At 45.1% G+C, this 19541-nt stretch overlaps 1 protein-coding gene across 2 annotated transcripts in view; it reads right to left on the bottom strand.

Annotated features, from left to right (window-relative positions):
• The window catches only part of WWC3 (WWC family member 3), a 111112-nt gene that overhangs the window by 31917 nt on the left and 59654 nt on the right, over positions 1 to 19541 (bottom strand). For both annotated transcript variants that reach the window (XM_066356152.1, XM_066356153.1), the window contains exons 6-8: positions 8153 to 8282; positions 5369 to 5503; positions 2405 to 2478 (exon numbers count right to left, since the gene is read on the bottom strand). In XM_066356152.1, the coding sequence (XP_066212249.1) occupies positions 2405 to 2478; positions 5369 to 5503; positions 8153 to 8282 (339 nt within the window). The remainder of the gene's footprint in view (positions 1 to 2404; positions 2479 to 5368; positions 5504 to 8152; positions 8283 to 19541) is intronic.

Below are 19541 nucleotides of genomic sequence, written 5' to 3'. Positions count from 1 at the left end.
TGGGTATCCTTACTCCTAGCAGAATCACTGCTCTCCTCACGTATTCCTATTAGTTGTGAAGGAGTTTATCTTCCCAATAGGTTAAAGAGCACATGTGATCACACCAAACAAGTTCTTCAAAACACCTGGAACAGGGCAGGTGTTGAATAGACATACACTCTCCCAGTTTCCCAAGAAGCCTCTTTGTGTAGCTGACGCTACTGGGTCACCCACCGAGGTCAGCCACTGGGAAACCACACAGGGATGGCCGCGCTAAGATGCCACAATTCCCCAGCACAGAGCAGGGGTTCTCAGCCTTGGCACTAGTAACCCTGGGGCTGGCCATTCTTTGTGTGGGGGCATCCTGTGCACTGGAGGACGGTGAGCAGCGTCCCAGGTGTCCACCCACCAGAAGCCAAATGCACCTCCCCCAGAGCTGTAACAACCAAAAGTGCCTCCAGACATGGTCAGAAGTCTCCCTGCTGAAATCACTGCTAGTGGGGAAAGGACAAGCAGTCCTTGTGCAAGCCACCCAGGACGTCTGTGCAACATAGCCCTGACTTTTCACTATTTCCAGAGCAGTCTGGAATGGCGTTTTGGAGGAGACCCTACTGTCCCACCAAGGTCGAAACACTGGGGACAAGACCCTCCTCTGTAGCTGCAGTGTCTTCCCTACCAGGGTTCTGGCCATCCTGAAATACTACTTTCCTTTAGCAGATCCTGAAGAAGTGCAGCGTCCCCCTTGAATAATTTTCTCAAACACTCAACTTTTTACCCAAATGTATTATCTTGACATGCGATCTCTATAAAACAAAGAAATCACTTGCTATGTTTGGTAAATGTCACAGCAAAACACGTAACAATTATGTTCCCTAGTGTAGCAACCACCTAGTTTCTGCCTTTTATACAACACAGCAAATTCCAGCACCCACACTGTGCAGTTCCAGTGGAAACATGCAAGAACGAGCAGAGGAATAGTCAAAGGGACAAGCGCCCTGACAAAGCCCAGCCAGCTCCAGAGAAGGAATGCGCCTAGATGGGGAATCCGAGCTCGCAGATAAGCGGCGTGGCTTCACGGGCTTGGCCGCAGTCCACGTGCAAATGGAAAGCCCACCACGAATACCTCGGGAAAAGCCAGGAAGGACTGGGTAGAAGGCCTGGGCAAACAAAGGCCCATGTCAGCCCAAGCCGGCCCTCTCGCAGGCAGTCAGATGATCTGTTTTTGTTGCTATTTTTACATTTTCTAAAAAGGCAACAGAGTGGATTTCCAGACATACATGAATGATACAGTATACCGAACAGGCCTAACTACTGAGCTTCCAGAAAGAACCCCTTTACTCCTCTTGGCATTCAACTCCTTCTCCCCCTCTCCCCAAGATAACAGTTCCTATGTGACAAGAGAAACTTTAAAAAGATATGCTTTATAGCTTTCCGAAGCATATATTTTGAAATGATTCTCTTTTTTATTTTTAATTGATTTTTGTATAGAAAGAGGAAAGGAGAAAGAGAGAGAAACATTGATTTGATGTTCTACTTATTTATGCATCACAGCTTGTCTTTTGCACGTGCCCTGACAGGATGGAACCCACAACCTTGGTGTATCAGGACGATGCTCTAACCATCTGAGCTACCCGGCCAGGGCTGAAATCATTTGTTTTAAGACTCTTGCAGAATGCATAAAAAGAGAAAGTCTCTAAAAATAGGGCACAAAAGCTAGGGCGGAGTCAGAATATTGACAACAGGGAGCCTGCACACAAAGGGAGGAACACGCTGTGTTAGAAATCCCATGTGCCGTGGGGACTGCTGCTGCCTCTCAATTTTGCTCATGCCCTGTGGATAAGACTGGGAGGGAGAGAGAGAAAGACAAATTTGAAAATGCACAAACAAGGTCAAGCCTCAATTTTCAGAAGGCAGGTGATTTACAACACAGGTTAACAGAAATGTCTCCTTTTTCAATTCTCTTCATCAAAATGAAATAGATTAGGTACCGCTACCCCCTGTTGACCTAATCTTTATGAAACTTTCTTTCAAACCAAGATACATGACTTGTTCCATTATTTTGTGAGATTTAGAAACCACATATTTAAAAGATAAAGCCATTTTTGAGTAAGCTGGTCTGAGAGGCTGATGCTGAGATGAAAGGGAGGGAGGAGAGAAGGGAGGTGGGGAGGTGGGGAGGCAGGGAGGCGGGAGGTGGGCAGAACTAAGTATATATTTGCAGTATCGAGAATTTCACCATTGCAAATGCACATGAAATTCTATGTATTAAGAAGCTACATATAAACAAAGACCCTTTATGTTGTTATTTATCCAGACCCTGTTTTCTGATAAAAAGTGGACAATCACACACTGGAATGCTGACAAAAGTCTGTCCACAGGAGAAAGGAAGAAAAAGAAAACAAGATTTGAAAAAGGAGCTTCTCACCTCTTCCTGGCTTCCTCATACTGCCAATTAAGCCTGACCCGGTCCACAAGTCTTGTTTTATCGTCGAAGACAAACTTTCCAAAACAGAGGGGGAGAGAAGGAAAACATTAGAAACATATTTTTCAAAACAGAGAATTCATTTAAACTTTCAGTAACAATGAAGAATATTTTCATTCATCCTTCAGTTTCCGGTCTGCAAAGGTCTAGGAGGAAATACACCAGATACTCCTCAGCAGCCAGCCACCTCTGATTGGGAGGGTTGGGACTGGGACTGGAAAACTTGGGTTTTCCCAACACTGGTGGGTTTGTAAAAAAAACAGTGAAAGTGTATGCATTTATTGTGTAATTCCAAACAACAGATTAAGTTTTGTGAGAAATACAGAATTACTTGATAAAAGTTGATATAAAGGCAAAAAAAGTCCATTTTGTGCAGTATAATCTCTCATTCCTGAACAAATACAAATGATACTGTTCTAAGAGGCCACCAGATCTGAAGATGACGGCCTAGCTGTGCGAGGCATGGGCTACAGGGTGCCTCCGAATATTACATGGCCTGTTAAAGAACCAAAGGAAAGGGGAGCCCAAAATTGGGGCACACTGCCGTCAAAGTTAGACTTGAAATGCTATGCTCCATTGTGATCACTAGTTGTACCTAAACATTTTCATCCTAATTACACTGAAGTCAACAAATCCCTAAAGAAAAGGAAAAAAAGACCGTATGGGGAGGTTGCTGTAGCTCACCTTGGTTAATTCTCCCTTCATTCCTAGAAATACACACTTAGTTCCAATAAATCATCTCCATTTGTAGATCTGACCTTATTAGACCACATATTATGGGCACTAAGTTTTTTATTTTTTAAAAAATTGTATTATGTCAACAAATATTTGAAAATATTCTACTTGAGTGATTAGTGATGAATTTATTGATACACTGTAAGTGCACCCACGCAGTTCAAACCCATATTGGTCAAGGGGGCCACTGTATTTTTCTATAACAACATGATGTTGTAGAAACCACAGGGGTTTAGGGATCAGTATCTTGACTCAAACTCACACCTGCCTCTCCCTAACTACATGACTAGATAATCTGCCACCTTGATCCCCTCATCTGTCACAAGGGGATGGCAACAATTACTTAAATCGAGATAAGAGCCATGTAGCTGCCAACCCAAGCCAACTCCAGGAAAGTCACCAACAGTGATAATTCACTGCTGAAGTTATCCCAACAGCATAACCAGCCAATCTACCCTGACATTTCTGGAAAACCATTAGATTTTGTTAACCAATGTTGCTCCAATAAATTTAATTTTTAAAAAAAGAAAAACACTAGAAGACCTTTGAACTAACCTGTTTCTCTCAAACTAGTTAAGAGTCTCTAAAGTCTAATTCTAACCTTATGATAAGCAGCAATGAATTATTCATGGAATTCACTGAGTCTTGTACTTCTTTGCTTCCCTCCTGCCAAAATCTTTAGGCAAAAAATTCCAGACATTTTTGACTTACAGACTCTTCTCATGGTGACTGTATTCTTTAAACTAAAGATGCCTAGTCAAAAATGTCCAATCCTACCTTTAAGAACAGTGAGGGGAAAACTGAAAATAGGGCTATTCCAGGACACCCAAGACATAAGAAGTCATTATTTTCTAACATTATATTCCCCTCAAAGAGGTACTATTTGCCAAAATTTCCAAATACTAGCTCATTATTTAAAACCCAGACGTTTTTGTCAATAATTTTTCCCTCTCTTTTTTCCTTTTTCATTTAATCTGGGGGAGGCACTCTGCATTCCATTGATATTTCATCTTTACCTAGTAAGCCCAAAGGAAAAGAAGCCATTCAAACTGTCTTTCCATTTGTAACAAATAAATGATAAGCTTCCCTCAGTCACATTACAGAAGTAGTGTCTTCAAGTATTCACCACCCTGCAGCAATGATGACTGCCAACTTTACTTCTGTGGCTAACCCGAGGTTTCACTTATCATCAAAAAGGGGCATATTGATATTCTTTCAAGTTCCAAACAAAATTAATTTTAGTTCAATTCAATTTCCTGACATTCTTTTAGGAAAAAAAAATAGCACCAAAGTATAAGCCAAGGGTCCCCAAACTTTTTACACAGGGGGCCAGTTCACTGTCCCTCAGACTGTTGGAGGGCCGGACTATAAAAAAAACTATGAACAAATCCCTATGCACACTGCACATATCTTATTTTAAAGTAAAAAAACAAAACGGGAACAAATACAATATTTAAAATAAAGAATAAGTAAATTTAAATCAACAAACTGACCAGTATTTCAATGGGAACTATGCTCCTCTCACTGACCACCAATGAAAGAAGTGCTCCTTCTGGAAGTGCAGCGGGGGCTGGATAAATGGCCTCAGGGGGCCGCATGTGGCCCGCGGGCCGTAGTTTGGGGACCCCTGGTATAAGCCAAGGGTGAAACAGCCACAGAGCCTTTGAAAATCATTGGTCTAAGCCAGAGCTCAGCAAACTAAGGCCGGAAGGCCCAATCAGGCCCACCACCTGCTTTTGTAAATAAAGTTTTATTGGAACCCAGCCCCGTCCACTAGCTTACATATCGCCCATGGCTGCTTTTGCATTATAATACAGTTGAGCAGGTGTGACAGAGACTACACGGCTGGCAAGGCCTAAAATATTTACTTTCTGGACAAAATATTTACAGACAAAATTACCTGATACATACCCTAAAAAGTCATGTCTGTCAAAAAAAGAAATTGAAACTCAACTCAAAAGGATTCTGCCATTTTTAAGAATCCGAATCACAAAGAGATAATAAGCAATTTAATTGCATCCTAGGCCACTGAACCTTCACGGCTAGATGTGAAAAACAATATGTTTTCTTCAAACTTAATGGCACAAAATGCAAAACATTTCTGAAGAGAAGTGGAAAATTAAAGTAGCCCTTCTGTGTCAGCCCACTCAGTCCGACCCCCAGCGAGCGTACCTCTCCGATGATGTCGGTCTGAGAGCCAGCGTCACAGTACTGGTGAGCGTCGCCGCCTGGGTGGTGGGGCAGCTCTGGCAGCGGGTCGGTAAGAGAGAAGTTATTCCTGAAGCCATCGGTGAGCTTGGCCAGGCTCTGCAACAGAGTGAACGAGCCCCTTGAGCCGAAATAGTAATGCCCCCCTCCCTCCACAGGCAGTCATCTCATTCCGGGTTCAGGTCGGCAGCTTCAGTGCTGGGGGGCTGGCCACCCCAACCTCCTCCTCATTAGATGTAAAAGAAATGTCCAGCACCACATGGCCCTTTAATAAAATTCTCAGTGATTGAAATCAGATAGCAACTGAGTCCTCCTAGCAGTACACGAAAAATAGAACTGTGGTACCATTTTTAATGTTTTCCTAAACATTGTGTTTCCTTTAAAAAAAAAAAAAAGCATTCCTCCTAAAAAACCCAAGCTCATAGAACCGAAGAGTAGAATAGGGGGAGGGCAAAATAGGGAGATGTCAGTCAAAGGTAAGAATTTGCAGTTATCCGTAAGTCCCAGGGATGTAATGGACGGCATAGGGACTACAGTGAACACTGCTGGGTGGCATATTTGCAAGTTGCTAAGAGAGTAGATCTCAGGAGTCCTCACCACACATTCACACACACACACAAACACACACACACACACACACACACACGTAACTCTGAGGCGATGGAGATGTTAACTAACTTGTTCGCGGCAATCATTTCACAATATATATGTATATCAAATCATCACATGCTGCACCTTAAATTTATATAATTTGGTTTGTGAACTATACCCCAAATAAAGCAAGGAGGTCATTCACATCCCAAATGTTCTATCAATAAATGACTCTGAGATGAATGGTCCCTTGAGATCTCTCTAAACCACACAGAAGGTGAAAACAGCTCCTAGACGATATTTACACATTTTTATAACCTGAATTTTCAATCATGGTTCTAGATAGTCAAAAGTCACCTCATATGTATGTTAGTTTGTCAAAATTCAGAGTAAATATGTATTCTGGAGACTGGACCCCCTTTGGGGGAAAGTTTTAAAAAATCAGATTTTCTCAATTTTTTAGAAGCCTATTTCTACAGACACCAGCATGCCCAGGTAGAGTCTAGCAAGTAGCTGGCTCTGGATCTAGACAAAGACACCCTGGAATGGGCCAATATTGTTAAGTTCATAAAAAAAGACTTAACAGCTTAGTTGATTTGACTAGAAGAGGATGTTTCCCATGCAACCTAAGGGTGAAACAGCCACAGAGCCTTTGAAAATCATTGGTCTAAACCAGAGCTCAGCAAACTAAGGCCAGAAGGCCTAATCAGGCCACCACCTGCTTTTGTAAATAAAGTTTTATTGGAACACAGCCCTGTCCACTAATTTACACATTGCCCATGGCTGCTTTTGCGTTACAACAACACTGTTGAGTAGGTGTGGCAGAGACTACACAGCCTGCAAGGCCTAAAATATTTACTATCTGGACCTTTACAGAAAAAATTATCTGATCCATGCTCTAAAAAGTAATGTCTGCCAAGAAAACATCTCAACTCCAACAAGTCTCTCTCCTCCTTGACCAAAGGAAGCAATGCCCTCCAAGACAATCACCTGTGCACCTGTTTCATTTGGCTGGTGAATCTGAGCTCTGCTTCCAATATCCTTCTGTGTCTTACTGCAGGATCAAGACAAGTGCCTACCAAGCACTAGATACTCATTTAGTGTGTTAAGAAAAAAAGAAAAGTCACAACAGAAACAACTAGCTGCATACCAGCATGGAGCAAAAAGGCCAGTGTGCATCTGTTTGCAAAAAGTCATCTTTTTCTAAAAATAAAATAATTGAATATGTAAAAAATAAAATAAAGCAACATAAAGATACAATGATCCAGCCATCTAATTAAATCTATGCACGTGGTAGAACACTATGTAGCTGCATCAAGGGATGCAGAAGCCCTTGTGCGCACACATAGAGAAAGGTACAGGTGCATCGCTGCATGAAAAGCTGGTTCGGATCAGTGGCGCGGTCCTAGCTGTCCATGAGGGCAGCTGAGCGTGTGTTCACATTGTTCTGTGTCTGCAGAAACACGGCCAGGGGCCGCAGGCAGTGAGAGAAAGGGGAGATAGCAAGACTTCTCATAGACTTTTTGAATCAGTTTGATTTGATTATCATGTTCAAGTCCCAGCCCCTGGGACCTGTGAACTTGAGTTGAATGGAAAGAGTCTTCGCAGATAGAATCAAGTTAAGACGAGGTTATATGGAATTTAGAGTGGGCTCTAATCCAATGATTGGTGTCTTCATAAGACAAGAAAATTTAGACACAGGGAGAACACCATGTGACAACCAAGGCAGAGATTAGAGTGATACATCTACAAACCAACCAAGAGACACAGGATTGCCAGCAAACCACCAGAAGCTACCGAGACAGGAAGGAGCCTCCTCTAGGCTTCAGAGAAAGCACGGCTCTGCCGATGCCCTGATTTCAGACTTCTGGTCTCTAGATTCTGAGAGAATCAATTTCTGTTGTTCTAAGCCACCTGGTGTTATGATACTGTGCTGTGGCAGCCCTAAAAAGCTAACACGCATTATTTTAAGTATATATGTATACACACACATAAAAGATCTCTATGTACACATAATATTATATACATGCATGTCTTAAAATATATATGAATTGTGCATGTCATAAATATATAATATTTTTTAAATTCTAAATAAAGGAAAAATAGACAAGTGGGCAGGCAAATGGACACGGGCTCTGAAGAGCACTGGCCTCTTACCTGCATCAGGTCTCGCCTCTCCTTCTTGCTGGTACAAATGGCTTTCTTGATGGTCCGGAGCTCACTCATTATAGCCTGGGCCTCATCCAGCTTGTAGCTGGTGTGAGCATTTGACATCTTACGATCAATCCTGGTTAAAAAAGAAAAATACTGTCATTCCATGTGAAATGATCACATTCCACTGAACACTATACAGACCCGAAAAGCTTCACAGAAAGGTAGGAAACAGTGCAAACAATATTTTGGCAAAGGAAGACGAACGGGACTTGTGCCGCGGCAGGTGAGGAAGACATTCCAGTCGGGATTCTACTAATGACGAGGCAACGAGACCATCTGCTTGAGAAACTGCCTGAGATTTTAAACTCCCCGCTCTGAGAGGGTCACGTCTTACTCATCTATCACCTGCACCTGGTCAGGAATGTTCACTAAATAAACATACAGCTGAGTTCTCTGTGTGCAAGGGGGATATAAGGGAAACAGCAAAAAGTAGTGAACTTTCATTAAGGATGTCGTGTACAAGAGTTGGGAAATCTTATGTCTCCTCTGTATGTCTCTTTCTTTGAGCTCTCCTGGGTCTAATTTATCACCCTCTCTCTACTACTCACCTCCTCTTCTCTTTCCTTCAATCCAAACGTCCCTTCGCCTTTCTTTCCTTCCCTGCATTCAACCTTCCTTCCCTCCTGCCTTCCTTTGCTCCAACATTCCCATTTCCTTCCTTCTTCCTTCTCACCCTTCCTTCTTCTTTTCCTTTCATTTCCTTCCTCCCTCCCTCCCTTCCTTCTTTCCTTCCTTCCTTCCTCCCATCCTCCCTTCCCTCCCCGCTCCCTGCCTTCAAGCCCACCCTCCCACCTACCCCTGTGGGCACAGGCTTGGTTCTGGCTAGTAGAGGCAGAGCACTGACCAAGATGACGCTTGGCTCTGGCCTTCTAAGAGCAGGCAGTCCCCTTAGCTGCATGTCCTCTGTCACGTCCTCCATTCCTGAGGCCTAAGTCTTAGGAGCCCTCAGGGCTAAAGAAGTTGGAATACTCCAGTCAAGAAGTGGAATGCGCTCCTCTGGAAAGCCGTCCAATGCTTCTCAGGTTCCGGCTCCACAATTACGCAGCTCTGGTTCTAAGGTGTGGCCCCAGTTAACTGGACATCCAGACCCTTAACAGCCAGCCCAAAGGCCCTCACTTTCCACTCACAAAAGCACCCTGGCATGCTAGTGTGTACAAGTTACGCTCCAGTTGCACAGTAAGGCCCTGGGCAAGTCACTCACCTCACCTCTTTAAACCTGGTTTCCACAGGTCTCACAGAGGGATGCTAAGAATGTGTCTCCCGTTTAATGAGAAGATGTAAGGAAAGGGCTGACCTAGCAGAGGCCTGGCGTGTCCTGTTTGTGGTGATTATTACTACTATCAGGACGGTGCTGAATATACTTACTCATGGAGAAAAAGTAAACAATTCACCAACTCCGGTACTTTATTATCATTAACAAATTCCTGGCCACATGCGTCACAACTCACAGCAAAACTCAGCGCCAGAGCTGATCTTAGCTGTCAACGGCCGTGGAATGAGAGAAGGACAAATAGAATGAGCAGGAAACCATCCCCTCCCTTTGGGAATGGGCTCCAGGGCTCGGCAGCAGTGCTGTGACTGCCATCGATTACAAATCAAATATTTATGAAAACTGGTCCCAAGTCCTCTTCCACAGAGAGCAGATGAAGGAGCACCATAGGGCCCCACACAGTAAAGGGTGACACCCCTAAATCCTAACACAGCTTGACCATGTGTTCTTCCACTTCAGCTAGTCTACAGAGAACCAAGAGTCTGTAACGTAAGACAGAAACAAAAGGCCATCCATCTCACATCTGCCAAGGAAGTGGCCTGACTTTTCTCGCAGAAAGAAATCTAGACTCATTTACATAATCATGTCTTCTTTATTCATCTTCTGATCGAAGGCTTCCCAATCTGTCTCATTTATGTCACAAACCACAAACCACATAGGCTGATGAAGTCTGTAGAAAATGACTACAGCATTTTCAGACTAAAAGAAACCTAAGGCCAGAAAAGTCTGATTTCTCCGTAACAATTAATGACCACCACCTCTGTTAACCAGGTCCAATGGCTGCTCCAGAATGAAACATCCAGCCAGGAGCTCATCACCCAACACTGACACCCACATGGAGAAAGGAAACTCGATTGCCTTAAAGCTGTTTCACTTGCTTAAAATCAGTGCTAGTCAAATAGCCACAGACACACAGCCACCGTTCAGGCTGCGATGAGGGACGCTAACCACGTCAGCTCCAGCTCTGGACTGAAGTGCTGTGACTTCCTTTTGGTTTTTAGCAGCTGTAATGCCTAACTGTGGCCAGCAGTCCCTCAAGGCACCAGGTTCTACGCTGGGAACAGCTGCCACACAGAGGAAAACAGGCTGCAATTAGCATCGGGGGAGGATGAGTAGCCCTGTAACTGTCCCATCGGCGGGCACGGCAGAGTGCCTAGAAGTTCAACTTCAAGGCCACAGACTGGGCTCTGGCTTAGCTCTCCCAAAGTGCTCTGAGTCCTTGAAGAAGAATGAAGCCTGGCCTAGAGCAGCTGTTTTCACTCAGTTCCGAAGATGTCCCCATGTGGTGAGCAGGAGTAGCTAAAGGGAGAGCCTGCTAGGGCTTGAGGACCCATGGCCTTGCTTCAGCAAGCACCTCCCCCCTTTGCAGTCTCAGCTGTTCTGGTTCTACAGAACATGTTGTTTGTAGAACATGTTGTTTGTAGAACGGGGCAGGAAAGGGAAAGATTCCACTGTTAAAAAAGTGTGAAAGCTATTAGAGAATATAATCTCAATGTTCTAAAAATTTCTGAAATACTATCATTTAAAAAGTTATCTATTATTGTAAAACATACAATTACATAATAAAAGGTATTATATATTATCTAAATATAATTATATAAACATTTATAGTATATGTAATTTGATTACATTACATGAATAGCATGTTAAAATAGCTCAATGCCTGACTGGTGGTGGCACAATGAATAGAGCATCAACCTGGGATGCTGAGGTCCCAGGTTCAAAATCCTGAGGTTGCTGGCTTGAGCGCAGGCTCACCAGCTTGAGTGCGGAGTTACCAGCTTGAGTGCAGGATCATAGACACAACCCCATGGTCACTGGCTTGAGCCCAAAGGTCACTGGCTTGAAGCCCAAGGTCTCTGGCTTGAAGCCCAAGGTCTCTGGCTTGAAGCCCAAGGTGGCTGGCTTGAGCCCAAGGTCTCTGGCTTGAGCAAGTGGTCACGGGTTTGTCTGGAGCCCCCTGGGTCAAGGTACGTATGAGAAGCAATAAACAACTAAAGTGACGCAACTATGAGTTGATGTTTCTGATCTTTCACCCTTCTTGTCCGTCTCTGTCTCTCCTCTCTTGCTAAAAAAATTTTTTTTAATTAAAAAAAATAGTTCAATGTATCAAGAACCTATCAGGTCAGTGGTCCCCAACCCCCGGGCTGCGGACCGGTACCAGTCTGTGGGCCATTTGGTACCAGTCCACTGGTCCACAGAGAAAGAATAAATAACTTACATTATTTCTGTTTTATTTATATTTAAGTCTGAACGATGTTTTATTTTTTAAAAATGACCAGATTCCCTCTGTTACATCCGTCTAAGACTCACTCTTGATGCTTGTCTCAGTCACGTGATACGTTTATCCGTCCCACCCTAAAGGCCGGTCCGTGAAAATATTTTCTGACATTAAACTGGTCTGTGGCCCAAAAAAGGTTGGGGACCACTGTATTAGGTGACAATGTCATGCTATGTGCTTTACCTTTGTCACCTCTTTTAATCCCCCTCAATGGCTTTTCAAGATAAACATAATCTTCTCAGATTTTATAATGACAAAAACTGAGGCTCAGAGAGATTAACTAAGTGGCCCAAGATGACAAGCTAAGATCTGGTAGAGCCAGGATTCAAACCCCCATCTAATTCTCAAGTCTGCATCGATGTCCCCTGACATCACAGGTGGATCCCTACTCAGAGTGGCCAAGCCAGGGTCCACCAGCTTTTAAATATTTATTTATTTATTTATTTATTTATTTATTTATTTATTTATTTCAGAGACAGAGTGAGAGTCAGAGAGAGGGATAGACAGGGACAAACAGACAGGAATGGAGAGAGATGAGAAGCATCAATCATGAGTTTTTCGTTGCAACACCTTAGTTGTTCATGGGCTTTCTCATATGTGCCTTGACTGTGGGCCTTCAGCAGACCGAGTAACCCCTTGCTCGAGTCAGCGACCTTGGGTCCAAGCTGGTAAGCTTTTTGCTCACACCAGATGAGCCCGTGCTCAAGCTGGCGACCTTGGGATCTCGAACCTGGGTCCTTCCGCATCCCAGTCCAACGCTCTATCCGCTGCGCCACTGCCCGGTCAGGCTCCACCAGCTTTTATATGAACAAGAAATGTTTCACAAAATTCAAGCTAATCCCATTTTTAAATTTGATCAATTTTCATCTAACAAAACTTCAAAGGACAGGAAAGCTCTTCCTTCACAGCTGCAAAATTCATTTGGGAGTTTTCTCCCTATTTTCAAATTCCTTCTAGAACTTTGGTCAAACTCAATGATTTGGTATTTTCTAAAATATTAATATATTCCATTTCATAAAGAAAATCATAACATCTGACTGCCAAACAACTGTCTTTTTTTTTTTATTTTAACTGAGTCCAAGACAGTGCGCCTATATGTCTCAAAAAAATGACAGAAAATTGATAATGCTCAACAAAAAGTGGTACTAATAAGGAAATAAGTTACTATGCAGTGTGCTACGATCTAAATTTTATGTCCCCCCCCCAAATCTCACATGCTGGAACACAGTGTGATGGTGTTAGGAGGTGAGGCCTTTGTGAGGTGATCCAGTCACAGGGGAAAAGTTGTCACAAATGGGATTGGTGTCTTCATAAGAGACCCCAGAGAGCTGCCCTGCCCCTTCCAACACGGTGAGGACACAGCGAGAAGGTGGCCACTCATGAACTGGGAAGCGGGCTCTCACTGACCATGAAGGCACCCTGATCTTGGGCTCCCAGCCTCCAGAACTAGGGAAAATACTACTCTGTTGTTTATAAGCTGCCCAGTCTGTGGTACTGTTGTGATAGCAACCCAAACGGACTAAAGCACAGTGTAAAGAAAACTCAGTCCACAGAATCCAGTCTTTACTTTTCACCTCTGAACATCCTGCAGCAGCTCTGGGGAGATGGGTGACTGGCTCAAGGTCACACATCCAGTAAACGGCACAGAGAGGCTCACACTGAGGCCCCTCATGCCAGCACTCATCCACCTCACCACCAGGTGAGCAATGCACTCGTCAAGGCCTCCGAACCTGCACAGAGCCAAACCTGAAGGCCACCCACACAGCCAGTCAAATGTCATGCCGACCTAAGCTGGTGCTCCCTCTAGTCTGCCCTTGAAAGCAATGGTTCGAGAGAAAAGGAGAAGGTGCAGCCTTGAATGATGGCCATAGTACCATTGAGAAGGCATTTTTGAGATGTTTATCAGCACTCTCTTCCTTCCGCTGCCCTAAAATTTCCATATTTGTTGTTCAATTTAAGATGTCAAGAGAACTGCACTGGCAAAAGTAAAAGCAAATGACTTCTTAAACCCACATCTTGAAGAAAAGGGCTGCCAGGCCTCTAAAGATATTCCATGTTAATACCACACATTACAACCCAAAAGAATGAGAAGTTTTGTTACAACTCTACCTTTTACATCACCAGCTCTGGCAGGGGGCCTTGAATGAACCTCAGAAAGCTTCCGGCAGCCTTCTATCAACAGCAGGTCCTGTGTGGAGCGCCAGACCTGTCCCACTGCGGAACAATGCTCTTTTTGTTTCCGCCCCCATTTCTGTATGTTTTAGTGTTATCTGAGCAGTGCTGGGCTTTTCGCATGGGCTGTACCTTATGTGCTGTGTTAACGGGATATTGTTGGTCTAAGCCTGTTCTAACTGTGAACAATCCTACTCTCTTCTGAAACCACTAAGTCCCCGTGGGCAGAAAACGCTAATTCTAATATCTAATACTGCCTCATTCTGGTAGTGAGTGCTCAGAAGAGATAAGTCACTCTTATTTAAGGACATATAGGTTTAACTTCACTCAAAGCACCCCAACAGGACAGAAGTTCATCAAGCAATTAAAAGGCTTGAAGCAAAGAGGCCACCTGGCTACAAACATACCTCATAGAAACTGAGTACTGAAACACTGTTTACAGTCCTTGTCTGTAATTTGAACAGTGGTAACAAGAAACAGTATTTCTTAAAACACAACATGCAGTAGGGAAGGAAACGCTAGTGGGCGATTAATAGGAAGGTGACTGGACGGTTTACAGAGACCTCCCCAAGATCCTCACAGCCTAGGCCCTCACGCTGAGGGCTCCAGTGTCCAAGAACGAAGGGAATTGTGGGATGGCTCCCAGCAGACAGGAGCTGTGCCATCAGCCACTCAGCACAGTACCTGGGGCCCAATCCATTCATTCCACAGAGCCCTGCCCTGTGCCTAGAGCTGTCTGGGTCCTGAGGCTGAGCAGGGACCAAGGCCAAGCCCTTGTCCTCATGCAGCATTATGTTAGCCTAAGAGATAGACATCTAAAAAATAAAGTTTTAAGAAAAACAAAGCTGGCTTTGGGAATAGAATGGGACAGAGAGGGTTCCTTTTTAGATACAGTGGTTAAGCAAGGGTCTTGTTAAGATGCCATTTGTCCAGAGAACTAGCGAAGGGGCAGAACAGGCATATGAAAGTTTGGGGGGAAAGAATCAGCACAGTGGCTGGCAGGGTAGCCAGGGGGTTGGTACAGATGACTGAGGGTATGACTAGGGGGAAGTGTGGTCATCTAGAGTCTATACTATAGCCCAAGTAAGAGAGAGAAAGCCACTTAGGGCCACCAGCAGAGGAGATATTTCAAAAGAATCCCCGTGGCTAGAGTGGGGAAACGGTGAGCCATTGCAGCAGCTCAGCGCGGTCACAGCGGAAGCTGTGAGAATGGAGTGAGGCCAGGTATGGAAAGAGCACACTGTGAAAGACAGACAGTAAGAAGGCAGTCAGAAACATGCCCCCCAGCCCCGCAAAGCATCCTGGACCATCGGGCCAGCACTCAGGGACAGGATAGGTGTCATGGCGGAAAAAGGCTTCAATGGCACATAAGCGTGGGAAACTCAGGGTGAAGCAATGTTAAATGAGCCTCCTGGCTGCAGGACAACTCGGAATCTAACACGAGGTACATTCCAGATCTGCAGGAGATCTAGAATAACTAGAGAGGGAAATCTCCCCACGGCCGTTGGCACACTCGGCACGTTCTTGTGCATCACCCATCTGGGAAACTAGTTCGGAGTCCTCCCCCTGTGCCCTTGGATGCTAGTAATGAGTTACAGTAAGATAATTTTTCAAAACAAGCTTCAGCAATGTCAGCACAGCAGAACCCAGTAGCTCTTTCACTGGAAAAGCCCAATTTTTCTGAAGACTTTTTAATCAAAACTGTTGCTCCTGCTTTCTGAAGACTTTTTTAAAGGGCCTCAAGAGAAATGCAAATGACAACTACACTGAGATACTATCTCTCACCTGCGAGACTGGCAAAAATGCAAAAGCCTGACAACACGTTCCGCTGGCAAAGCCACGGCAGCGGGGCAGTCACCTGTTAGTGCTGGAAATGCATAAAGCTGCGACCCTTGAAGAGGGGAGTTTGCCAATACCTAATAATACCACCAGTGCGTTTACCCTTTGACCCAGCAAACCCAGAACTTATGCTGAAATCTTTTGAATGGACGCGTGCATGGCATTAGGTGAAAGGCTGACGGGTATAAGTGGATGCACCAGGCAGACAACGCCAGAATCCGCCAATCACCCTCACACCACAAAAAGAGACAGCCAGAGAGTGCAAACCCCCTGATGGAAGTGGCACCACCACCCATAAAACACACAGACCCCCAAGAAAGGGAAGAAAAAGAAATTGAACTCAAATCAGATCAAGCCCCTCAAACTATTATTGACACTAGATCGCATAAATAACAGGAGCCTGGGAAATAACACCTTGCACATTCAAGCAGCAAAGTCACTGTCGGGGAAATTCTACTGGAAAAGCAAATGAGCTTCCTCAACAAAGCTGTCAGAAGGACAAATAGAGGAGAGGGGGGAAGAGATTAAGAAATACAAAAGCCAGCCTGACCTGTGGTGGCGCAGTGGATAAAGCGTCAACCTGGAAATGCTGAGGTCGCCGGTTTGAAACCCTGGGCTTGCCTGGTCAAGGCACATATGGGAGTTATGCTTCCAGCTCCTCCCCCCCTTCTCTCTCTCTGTCTCTCCTCTCTCTCTCTCTCTCTCTCTCTCTGTCTCTCTCTCTCTCTGTCTCTCCCTCTCCTCTCTAAAATGAATAAATAAAAAAAAAAAAGAAATACAAAAGCCAGACGTACTGTGTGGGCCTCGTCTGAACCTGGACCCCAACAAAACAGAGAAACGGGCAAACTCACTGGAGAAAGGACAATAGGTTACTCTTAAGTCGGGTATAGGTGTTATAGTTGTTTCCAAAGGAGTCTGTAAGTTTAGGAGAGATATTTAAGGATTAAACATGACTCTGGGATTTGTTTCAACCAGGTAGTAAGAGTTTGGGGGATGAGGCAGGGTGAGGCCAAACAAGATGGGCCATTGTGTGTTAGTTGTTGAAGTGTGATGTGGGGTCCCGGAGGGGGTCCATTATACCATTCTCTCTACTTCTGTGTATGTTTGACATTTTCCACCATTAAAAGTTTATATATATTATACACATACACACACGTACATATTCTGTCATTAACCCAGAGACTATGTTCATGGCCAGCTCCCATCTACAAAAATTAACAACATACATAGACTTAAAAAAAATACAAAAGGTTCTTTTTTCCTCACTTGGACCCAAGCGTAATGATGGATTTTCTTGCTAGCCAGGAAAATTCACCAAGATAAACAAGTTGAGTTTAAAATGTTTTCAGCGGCCAAACTCCTGGTGAGGTGCTCTGGGAAAGAATACACTGGACATTCTGGGAAGCAAGAACAGCAGAAATGTTTCTGGAGGAAAGACCAAGGGTATCTGCCTTTTTAAATGAAGGTTGGCAATAATATCCCAGAAGCCAAATTACGGACAACAGCTCGCATCTTCTCTGTGCTTACAGTTAGAATCTGACAGTACGGCTGGCATAATCACCTTATCATGCCTACCAAAGCTTTTCACAATGACTCAATAAATAATACCAAGCTGCATGATTCAACCCAAATGTAAGAGCCCATCTTCAGTACCAGAAAAAGAATAAGGCTGTCTCCGTCTTGTACACAGGCTATGGAATTCAGAAGAAGGGCACAGATGACTTTTACTTGCAAAGCATTTTACGCGTAGCATGAGTGCCCATGTTCTCTCTCCTTCCTGTGAGTTTGTCAGAGACATACGTACCGTGAAAACGTGACATCAGATTCAACTCTGCCTTTCGAGGCAGCTCCTTCTGGAAAGCTGGGGTAGGTAGGTCTCCCACGACAGGCCAGGTCCGTGACTTTCCCCCACACCACTCCTCAGCCTCCACCAGGTCTGGCAGGGACTGAGGACTGGCCTCTCAGGGGCGGCCTGTTTGCCACGGCTGCTCCCAAACGTGGGATCAAAGTAGCAGGAAGACGCAGGCAGCAGCAGCCACCTCCTCGCAGTTAATACTTCGTGCTGGCTGCAGGTGCAGTTACAGCCCCCCCAAAAGCCCCCCCACGGCTCCTGCTTCCTGTCCAACAGCCCTGGAGAAACCAAGGCCGCCCTGTCCTATTCTTAAATCTACTTCAACTACAAGAGCTGAATTTCCTTCCTAGCAATGCCAAGGGGAAGGGCCTTCTCAGTCACCTGAGCCCTGGTACTTTTTATTTTCTAGAGCAGCAATTTTCAACCTTTTTCATCTCATAGCATACGGAAACTAATTACTAAAATTCTGCAGCACACCAAAAAATATATTTTTTGCTGATGTGTGTGACAAAAAAAAATAGGTATAATTTTGAATCATTCATACCAGAAGGCTATTGTGTTGACTGTTGTCATTCTTTTTTTTTTTTTTTTTTTTTTTGTATTTTTCTGAAGCTGGAAACAGGGAGGCAAACAGACTCCCGCATGCGCCCGACCGGGATCCACCCGGCATGCCCACCAGGGGGCGATGCTCTCTGCCCATCCAGGGCATCACTCTGTTGCGGCCAGAGCCAGTCTAGCGCCTCAGGCAGAGGCCATGGAGCCATCCCCAGCGCCCAGGCCATCTTTGTTCCAATGGAGCCTTGGCTTCAGGAGGGGAAGAGAGAGACAGAGAAGAAGGAGAGGGGGAGCGGTGGAGAAGCAGATGGGCGCTTCTCCTGTGTGCCCTGGCAGGCTCAGTGGTAGAGCGTCAGCCTGGCGTGTTGTCATTCTTTTATTTGACAATCTAAGAAAAAAGAGGTCAGTGCTCCTGACTAAATAGGTGTCGCATGTTTTAAAAGTCTTGCAGCACACTGGCTGAAAACCACTGTGCTAGAGTGTTTGGTCTTAAACTGATGTTGCTTTGTCTTCAATATAAGCTTTGTGCTTAAAATAAGGAAATGGAGATGGCCAGACGATGAGGGCCGGGCTAAGGAACAGGTGCTGAGCTGGCCATCCATTACAGAAGCCAGAGCCAGTGGGGAAGGGTGCCAGGCAGACTCCCTTCCAAGGCTCAGGGGCCCCTGTGCCACCTCACAGGGTTCCTGAGCCACCCTGAGCCCCACCACCTGCACAGCACACTCAATATGGCCTGAAAAGTCGGTATTATCTACAGACAACGTAAAGTCATGATTCTCCCTGAATGAGAAAAAGCAACAGTGTGGAAGCAGGAAAGCAGCCTCCAATCCAATGAGTCAGTCCTAGCGACCCTCGGCAACCTCCCGAATGAAGTGATTCACGCCGCTTACTTCTTACCCAGCCCCTTAGCAGCGACTGGGACAGCGTGGGCCCCTCGCACACAGAGGCACCAAGTAGGAGTCGGGCTCTATGGGTCAATACAGAGTACACAACGGTGTGCTGGGACACACAGCTGCAAGTTGACAAAGTGAGCAACACGCTGGTGGTCAATATTGAAAAAGCAGCTTGATTTGCTTAAGCAAAAAACTTTTAGGCCCTGGCCGGTTGGCTCAGTGGCAGAGCGTCGGCCTGGCATGCAGAAGCCCCGGGTTCGATTCCTGGCAAGGGCACACAGGAGAGGCACCCATCTGCTTCTCCACCCCTCCCCCTCTCCTTCCTCTCTGTCTCTCTCTTCCCCTCCTGCAGCCGAGGCTCCATTGGAGCAAAAAAGATGGCCCAGGCGCTGAGGATGGCTCCTTGGCCTCTGCCCCAGGCGCTAGAGTGGCTCTGGTCGCAACAGAGCGACGACCTGGATGGGCAGAGC

Source organism: Saccopteryx leptura, chromosome X (genome assembly GCF_036850995.1).
Source record: "Saccopteryx leptura isolate mSacLep1 chromosome X, mSacLep1_pri_phased_curated, whole genome shotgun sequence".
NCBI classification, from domain to species: domain Eukaryota; kingdom Metazoa; phylum Chordata; class Mammalia; order Chiroptera; family Emballonuridae; genus Saccopteryx; species Saccopteryx leptura.
This window is presented reverse-complemented; position numbering and strand designations above follow the sequence as displayed.